The following is a 9309-nucleotide window of genomic DNA, read 5'->3' on the forward strand; positions in this document are numbered from 1 at the left end:
AAAAAATTTTCAAACATTCAACACAAGCTTCAAACAACTCATCACCACTTTTATATCCTGGAGTTGGATAAATAATTTAACAAAGCAGGGGGAAAGAAAATATTCACATGATGCTCTACGATTACTGTTACACGAGGTTAAATGCTCTCTGCCAACGGCTCACAGCGAACTGCTTACACTGAACTGCTGATAATTCTTTATTTTATAGCAATGTGTCAGTCCACTTTTAGTCAGATGGAGGTGGCTAGAATCCTTCCACAACAAATTGAAACAGCTAAAGAATAACTATATGACATGAAGTTTTTTCCCTTTTTTCAGTTGTGGAATTTTGTGATGCAGGAAGAAGTAGTAGAATATCAACTTCCAGAAGAATGTCTACTAGGAGATATTCTAGAACTAGTTTAACAAGAAGTACACTCCGAACAAAATATGGTCAGTCAATTTCTTCTACCCGAAGCAAGATATCAAGAATTGGTTGGAAGCATGCACTATTAGCTGGTGGTTTGTTGTACATAGGTTCTCAAATGTACATGAGTCGTCGTATGTACTATTCACATCCTTCCCGAAGTAAGTATAAATAACTATTAATTCTTATCTATTACATGATTTGCATTTCATTTTTGGTATTTAATTCTTTTTTTAGAATAACCAACAACATTATGAATTTCATTTCAGAACTAACCCCAAATAGTTCTAAATGACAAACAATATTTTCAGATATAGAAGAAATCAAACTCTGTATCATTTACAAAAGAATCAACTCTTCAACAAACATATCTTCCTACATCTGCTTTTTAGCCTGCATGCAATTCCTCATGGTGACTAAGAGATGAGTGCTTCTCTTTAAGGAATAAATTGTGTCCTTGCAGCTTTTTTTTTTTTCGTATAAATGTCATGTTTTCACTGTGATTCATCAATATTTAGTTTGAATTCTCTTTGTAGATTCATAGAACTACTAATACTTTGTAGAAACTGAATGTAGAAGAACATTATCATATTTATCAGTAATATATTATATGTATCTTATTTCTTCAAAAATTTCTTGAACAAGTTCTCTAGTTGTTTTCACCAGTAACTTTCATTAATCTTGAAAAAATATTCACTAGATAATGGCAATGGTAGATAGACAAGTAATTATTTCTGTGTCATATATCTAAACATATTCTGAGCAAATGACATATATTTAGACACTGTACAGAGATATTAGAAATACTTACAAACTTTCAATATTCAGAAAATTATCATATTTTGGTATGTCAAGTAACAAAACTACCAACTTACCTATCTTTCCCCTACTTAGGGGGAAGATAGGTCACTCTTAACATAGGCCAGGCTTTCCTACCCACTCCACTGCATGTGGATATTTCGGACTGAGCCAGTGTTAATTCCCTCTGTAGCAAAATGAGCCCTTCTACTTAGTGTTATGGAAACACAGTTTTCCCCAGCCATCTTGGGCGATAACTTAAGTAATATCTCTATATTTGATCAAACAAACTGAAAGCATGTAATTTTTCTCACATAAACAAATCTGACATTGAATCAAAGACCTAAAGTGAACTGTGGAGCAAAATATACAGAGCAAAGAGATATTATGGGTATATTAACTATGTCTACTATTTATTATTAATGGCTGTTTATTTGTTATAAACTATTTTGTAAAATTGCCAGTTATCAATATCATGTAAAATAGATTTCAAGAAGCGCTTTTTCATCTCTTCTATTTTTCCTGGCAGTGCATACCAAGCTATCGTTAGTTCTAGCATGATAAATTCCTCTTGTAGCTAAACTTTTGCTTACTTACGTAATTAGTCAGCTTCTTTCCAAGCAGCTTCAGATTACTACTGTAAGCTCTTTCCTCCTATGTGTATAATGGAGACAACTTCCATGTCCAGTAGCCTTCGAATGCCATTATGAATTCCAATGGTAGCTATAACTTAACCTCTTTCCTTCCTACATCATAAAGGGACATGGCCTCTCAGCTATAATAAAGTGACCCATCTAAGAAGTTGGGCACTCTGAACAAACCTAGCAGAAAAGGATTCTACTCTAATTGTATAAAGGATAAGTAGATCTCTCCCTGTGTAAACTGTAGCAAAGGCAACCTTTTTAGGAGAGCATTAACTCTGAATAAAAACTGATACTCAGTAATGAGAATTCTTTAGTCATATAGATAATCTTTCAAGCATCATACTGTAAAGTGCTTGGTGATAGGAAGGGCATTCATCTATAAAAACCATTAAGTCATCAATTATGTTTGGCTCTGGTTTCAGTAATTTTAATTTTGAAATTATTGTTTAAAGTAATGTTTATTGCAACATCAGTATGACTGTTCAATGTTACTACTGTTTTTAACCCCAGGAAGAGCCTCCTCCAGCTGGTTATTGATGAAATCTGCAGCCTGTATATATTGCAAGCAGAGGAGTGAACCCCTACCAACTTCTAGCAGATGACAGGATCACCAGACTGAACGGTTTCGGGCTATTTGTGCCTGTCATCAGTGGTAAACACCCAGCTGCTAGAGATGACAAGAATTTGTTCCAGCTTGCAATATATAGAAAACTAGTGACAACCAAGCAAAGTAGCTAGTCAGAAAATCTCTATAAAAGAGGAAAGTAGTAACTACACTGAGAAGTAATGTTTATCGCCACATCAATATGACTGTTTGATGTTATTACAGTTATTAACCTTAGGAAGAGCCTCCTCCAAGCTGGTTATCAATGCAGTTTACACTCGGTACCTATTGCCAGCAGAGGAGCGAACCCCTACCATCTTCTAGCAGACAAAGGGATCATCAGAGCAGGCAGTTTTGGGCTATTTGTGCCCATCATCAGTGGTGAACACTGAACTACATTGTTATTGGCAGAAAAATGCATGACAGTGAGGACTTACCCAAGCTAATGGGGGACAGAGATTCTTGATGTGGTGCTGTGAAATGCATTTCAGTTGTGACTGCTTAAAGAACATATAAAACAAACAAAAGAGAAAGGAATGAAGAATGAAAAAAGTATACAGAACATTGGAAATAAATTAAATGCCAACATAAAGTTGATAAGATTATTATCAGGAGCTTAAGTTGTGTACAATTAGTATCAGATCAAAGAAGATTCTTTAGTTATATGTTTCTCTGATAATAGTTTATTAGTAACTTTGCATCCTTCTCCCTAAATACTTCTCTCATGCTATTTATAAGTCAGATAATTATGCCAATTGTAATGTTTTCTTAAATTTTGGCTTATAAAGTGAACAAATTCATTACTTTTTCAAGTCTAGTTTCTTAAGCTTTTAGCATTTATACTTGTCACATCCAGCTCAAATATTCTAGCTGTTTTATGTTCCAACTGGCCACACCTACTCTACAATGTTATTCTGAATATAAACAATTACTTCTTTGAAATCTTGAAGATATGAAAAAATGCATGGTTAATTCAAAACAATATGAATAGATAATGATTAAATTTGACAGAATACTCCGAATGCTAAATGGCTACCTCGCTGCTAATCTATCTTTAAACCTGTTGGTTAGACTGTGCATAAGTGAGCTAAAGAGGTAACTGTCTAAGAAAGGTATTAGCTACTTCCTTTCTCTGTGTAAGAGATGGCTGTTGATAGGGACATGTAATATGTAACACTTTTGCATTCAGATTACTCTGTCTAATGTATGCTTATTTATTCATATCAATTTGAATTACTTATGCATTATCCTGTAGCTCTGAGATGTCAACAATGTGATTGTTTATTTTAGAGTGATATTGTTGAGTTGGTGTGCGGAGCTGGGGCTGGTTGGTTTGATCATAAAGCAGGTAGAATATTTGGGCCAGCTATGGCTGGTTTGAATGCTAAAGGGATAAATTATGCATGTCATGTGGTTAAGAAGTTTGTTTTATAACCAGCTGGTTCCATGTTTGATCTTACAGTGTGACATGTTGGGCAAGTCTCTTTGCTGTATTTTAGCTTGACTAATTCCTTGTGATTGAAATTTGATAGACAAATGTGCTGAAGCCCATTGTAATATTATACATAATGTAATTGATGACTGGTAAAAAAGTTGCAGAATGTTTTAGTCTCATGATCTTGTCAAACTAATGTGCATTAGGAATAAATTAATGTGTATATAGTAATGAAGCCCACCTCTGGAAATTATGAAAAAAAGCACATATGGAGGGTGTAGGGTGAAACCTTGAATGAGGGTTTTTGATAAAATTTGAAAGATATATATATATATATATATATATATATACACATATATATATTAGAGTCTGGTGTAGCTATCTGGTTCGCCAGTTCCCAGTCAAATCGTCCAACCCATGCTAGCATGGAAAGTGGACATTAAATGATGATGATGATGAGTATAGGAAAAATTAGGAATATAAAAAAGGAAAAAACATAAAATTAATTTGGTGCGACTAATAAGAAATAAGAGTAACTCAGAAGTGTAACTAATAAGAGTAACTCAGAAATGATAAAATAATAATTGTACTAATGGTGTAGAGAGGAGGAAAGGTAGGATTTCCTCCTCTCTACATAAAATAGTTTTTGTAATGGGTTTTTGTAATAGTTTTTGTATATGTGAATATAGGAGGTACAGGTAAAAAAGTTGTGTTTTTATATATCTTATAGTCAGAAGCCTGAAACATGAATCAGATTGATTTACTAGATCAGAGATAGGTACATGGGATTGTTAGAAAGGACTACAACAGAAACAAAAATAGGAGTATCATCTAAATGAAATGACTTAAAAATGAAAACAAGCTACATCAAAAACTTTAACCAATTTTTCCAATTGGATAATAAAACGAAAAGAAAACGTGAAATGAATAAAAACATATTCTTCAAGTTGCTACTGTTTTTTCCAGCATACAAGCCTAATTTTTTTTTACATCAAAATTTACAGCCAAATGAGGCAGGTTCACTTAAGCACCAAAATGACTTTGGAGGACCAAAAATTCTATGTGAAATGCAGCAGGATTCGAAAAGATATTGACAATATTTGAATGTTTACGCTACTTACTATGTTAATTTGTATGCCAGAAAATATAGATATAATTCTATCACTAAACGCTATAAGAAGACTATGAGGACTATACTTGAATATATAGATTCTCAAACCTATCAAACAAGTGGCTATGTTTCCAGTTTATGGAGAATTTCAGACTGAATTCCCAATATAGTGGGAATTAGCAAACCTCATGTTAGAATCCAATAGCAGCTAGGAGAGAAAAAGGGAAAATAAGAAAAGAAAAAGAAAACACACTAGTCTATTCTATGTTAATCTAATTATATTGATGACATTAAATTTATTTTCATGTCTTTTGAAGTACTTTTACTTATAATGTTGTATAACTTTCCTGTTAAAAAAAATGTTCATCTTTTTTTTTTTTCTAATTTATGTTTTTATATTTTTTTATTTTTAGCACCCACCATTTGTTCCAACTATGTTGATGCTGATGAAAATGGTACAGTCTATAAGATGTTTATATGCCCTAGACATTACGAAAGTGATAATCAAGTTCACTGTTGTGGACCAGAAGGACAACAGAGATGTTGTGCTGCAACTAAAACGTAATTGCTATTTTCATTTCTCAGATGGTTTCAAGATAACTGTTCACTTTCCTCAATGTAGTACTTTAGAGGCAAAAGAGACTGTATGGTCAAGATTAGAATGCTTTTGATCATGTCTGCATAATCAAGGTTTTTACCTTGGGCTAATCTATAAAAACCAACCAGTTTTTACTTGTTATTATTATTATTATTATTATCATTATATAACTGTTCAACATTTGGTAGGTTGAGACAAATTTCTACTGCATCACCTGCTACACCTCCATGTTGCTGGAGTGTGTGCATCATTGTGTGCTCTTTTCTGCTGTTGGGTGTGTACAAACTTTTCCCAGCACTATATTGTATTAGTTTTTTTTTCTCTTGAGATGTGGTACAGTCTTTTGTTGTGTTACTGCTTGTATTGTGTGTTGCATGTATAATGCATTGGTTATTTAGCTTGCTGGTGGAAGTTTATTTCACTGAGTAATTGCTGTATGTATTGTGTCTTGTGTTAGTGGATTGTTTTGTAACCCTCACTTCTCTTATACACTCATCGTCTGGAAGTTGTACTCCATTGCTGTCTACTTTTTACCCTGTCCTCAGTTCAATAACAGTGCATTTATCTAGACCAAATGCCAACTAGATGTTATGTGAGAAAATTCGAACAACCTGAATCAGGAACTAACCTTTGTTAGTTCCATAAAGCTCCAAATTATCCATAAACAGTGGGTGGTTAATTGGTCTCATGTTCTTCTGTAGTTTGTAACCAGTTCCCATCTTCTTCAAAACCATGGCGAGTCGTAACATACTAACAATAAACAGCAGGGGTGGCACAGTCTCCTTGAAAGATACCCCACTCTTGATGTTGACATAACCAGTTTCGTCTCCACTTGCTGATAGAATAGTCTTCCATTTCCTCTTACTATTTTCGAATAAATATATATTTTTAGATTCATCAACCATCTCCAGGCATTTTAGATTCCACACGCAAGGAACCATTTCATATGCCTTCCTATAGTCCATCCAAGCCATTGATAACCTTGTCAACCTTCTTTGACGGTTCCTCAAAATTACCTTATCAATCAGCAACTGATCCTATGTTCCTCATGATCCCTTCTTGCAGCCTTTTTGTTCATTTAGCTAGCAGTTCATTTTTGTCAAGATGGACATACAATTTCTTTCCCATTATTCCAGTTAGAAGCTTCCACATCACATGTAAACAAGCAAGTCATCCTTCACCTTATTTCTGACCACCAGCCAAGTATACGTGTGGAGACAGCCAAAAGAAGCATTTGACCCAGATTGCCCTCTTCCAACTGTTAAACATGGAGGAGGATCTGTGATGATCTGGGGGAGGCTATATCTTGGAAATCTGCCGGCCCAATGGTTTCCCTTCATGGCAGAATTAATAGTCAAGACTATTTAAGCATTTTTTCTGATCAAATTCAACCTATGGTTGCGGAACTGTTTCCGGAGGGAAACGCAATCTTTCAGGATGATAACAGACCAATTCACACTGCTAAAGTTGTTACTGAATGGCACAAGGAATATTCTAGTGAAGTTGAACATCTTATCTGGCCACCACAGTCCCCAGATCTCAGTATTATTGAACATTTATGGTACATTTTAGAAAAACAAGGAGTCGTTATCCTCCACCATCATCACTACAAGAACTGGAGACTGTTTTAGCTGAAAAATGGACAAAAATTCCTTTGGAAACAATTCAAACTTTGTATGAGTCCATACCGTGTAGAATTCAAGCTGTAATTACCGCCAAAGGCAGCCCTTCCCCATATTAAAATAAATTTGTTTGAAATTCTAAAGTATGTATACGAAATAGCTATATATTTATGTGTGTGTGTATGTATATTCTTTTGGTCAAGTCAGTTTCTTGCTATTCTGAATTTCATTAGCAAGTGAACAGGATTTTCAGACAAATCATAACCTGCCTCAAAGATTCTTTGCACCCACTGGTGAGAGTCAGAGTAGCAAGAAACTGACGACCAAAATAAAATATATTATTCTCTAATACAGTACTGAGTACTCTGTTTTTCTTTCTAGCAGTTAACAGTGTAGCTATATAGTATGGCCTTCTTTCAGAGGCACAAACCAGGTATTAGTAGTGAGCGGGTTGAAACCTGGAGTAGAAACCACTTTATAAATTTCATTCACTAGGATAAAACATTTAACGTCAAGAGGAAAGGACATAACTGGCTATGTGGAAATGGCAGATTCAGTAGGGCATCAAGCAAAACACCATGCGGTACTTGGTTATAACTTTTCATTTTCAGAGTTCAAATTCTGTGAAGGTCAACTTTGCCTTTCATCTTTCTAGGCTTGGTAAAACAATTTATGAGTGAAATACTAAAATTGGTTTAATATGCTTAGGTACAAAAGCATAATAATGAGCATGATATTAAGTATATGAGCATGATATTAAGTTAATTAGTATTTAACATTATTTCTCTCTTTACAACTGGATCTGGTATAGTTAGGTTCTTTCAGCCTACTTCCACTCTGCTAAAGAGTGTCATGAGAATTATATACAGGTTTTGTTGAACTGCAATCCAGATTTACTGATTTTTGATTGAAAATTTAATATTTTAATGTTATGTATAACACAAAATTAGCATCCAAAGTATGCAAATGTGTGAGTCAAACCCTTTGTTTTTATAGCTGTAAATTTGTTCTGCTTTTGTCTTCATGATGTTGTTGTCGATGCAAGTCAGCCATGATTGAATTGACTTATGATCAAAAGTATTCCATTTTCTTTTCCAAGATATACTCAAATTTCATTGCCTAATCTGATTTTTTTCTTCTTCATTGAATGTTTGAATGTGATTTGAAGAAGATTTGGCTTCTCATTCTTGCAGGATGCGCACTCATATAGAGCAGGGGTGAGGAACCCACTTGAAATCACCTGTTGATGAAGTCCCAATCTTCAAATTCTAAATATAAGTTGCATATGTATGAATTTATAAAATTGAAGATTCACTCTCTTCCTCATCATAAATGTAACCCTTCAGGTTATTGCCTTGTCAGTAGAGTATAAAAAGATCCTTTTTTCTTTTATTCATTTACTTGCCATTGAACTGTGGCCAGACTGGAGCACCACCTTCTAATCGGTAAAATGGGTACTGATCTCAGTACTTCATCAATTGGTCTGTATTTTATCAACTCTAGAAATATGGAAAGCAGGGTGGGTTTAGGTGGAATTTGCACTTAAAATGTGAAATGCCATAGTTAAGTATCATTATTATTTCATCTGGTGCTCAACTGATTTAACTCTCTGTCTGCTACATATTTATTCGGTGGTAATGCTTGAAAATTTTTATTTATTCTGATGAACTTCTTTCAGAGAGAATGAATTAATGTACAGTATATTAACAAGAGAGGAAAGATGGAGAAGTCCTAAGCTATTCTAAACCTGTATTATTTAGAATCCTATCTTGATTTCTGTGAATAACATTCTTATATTGTTTCCTCTTTTTTTTTTTATTGTATGTCATTTCTTGTAGTACTGGTGGTGTAGTTGGTATTGTTATTGGTGTCATCATTACTGTGGCAATCATTGCTGGTGTCATCTACTGTGTATGTCGAAACAAGAAGCAAAGAGGACATGTCATTGACAAAGATGGTGAGTGATTTACTTGACTAATATATAATGTTTTAGTTTCTTTGTTATCTAGGCTATTTTAATGATGTATGTTTGATTCTTGACTATTGTATTTCTTTGTCTGCTTGTCTGTTTCATTTTATATATATATATAT

General features: G+C 34.0%; 1 protein-coding gene across 3 annotated transcripts in view; it reads left to right on the forward strand.

The window, feature by feature from the left end:
* The window catches only part of LOC106867966 (protein TsetseEP-like), an 88449-nt gene that overhangs the window by 51328 nt on the left and 27812 nt on the right, over window positions 1-9309 (forward strand). For all 3 annotated transcript variants that reach the window (XM_052971144.1, XM_014913080.2, XM_014913151.2), the window contains exons 2-4: window positions 319-567; window positions 5412-5559; window positions 9057-9175. In XM_052971144.1, the coding sequence (XP_052827104.1) occupies window positions 319-567; window positions 5412-5559; window positions 9057-9175 (516 nt within the window). The remainder of the gene's footprint in view (window positions 1-318; window positions 568-5411; window positions 5560-9056; window positions 9176-9309) is intronic.

Source organism: Octopus bimaculoides, chromosome 10 (assembly GCF_001194135.2).
Source record: "Octopus bimaculoides isolate UCB-OBI-ISO-001 chromosome 10, ASM119413v2, whole genome shotgun sequence".
NCBI classification, from domain to species: domain Eukaryota; kingdom Metazoa; phylum Mollusca; class Cephalopoda; order Octopoda; family Octopodidae; genus Octopus; species Octopus bimaculoides.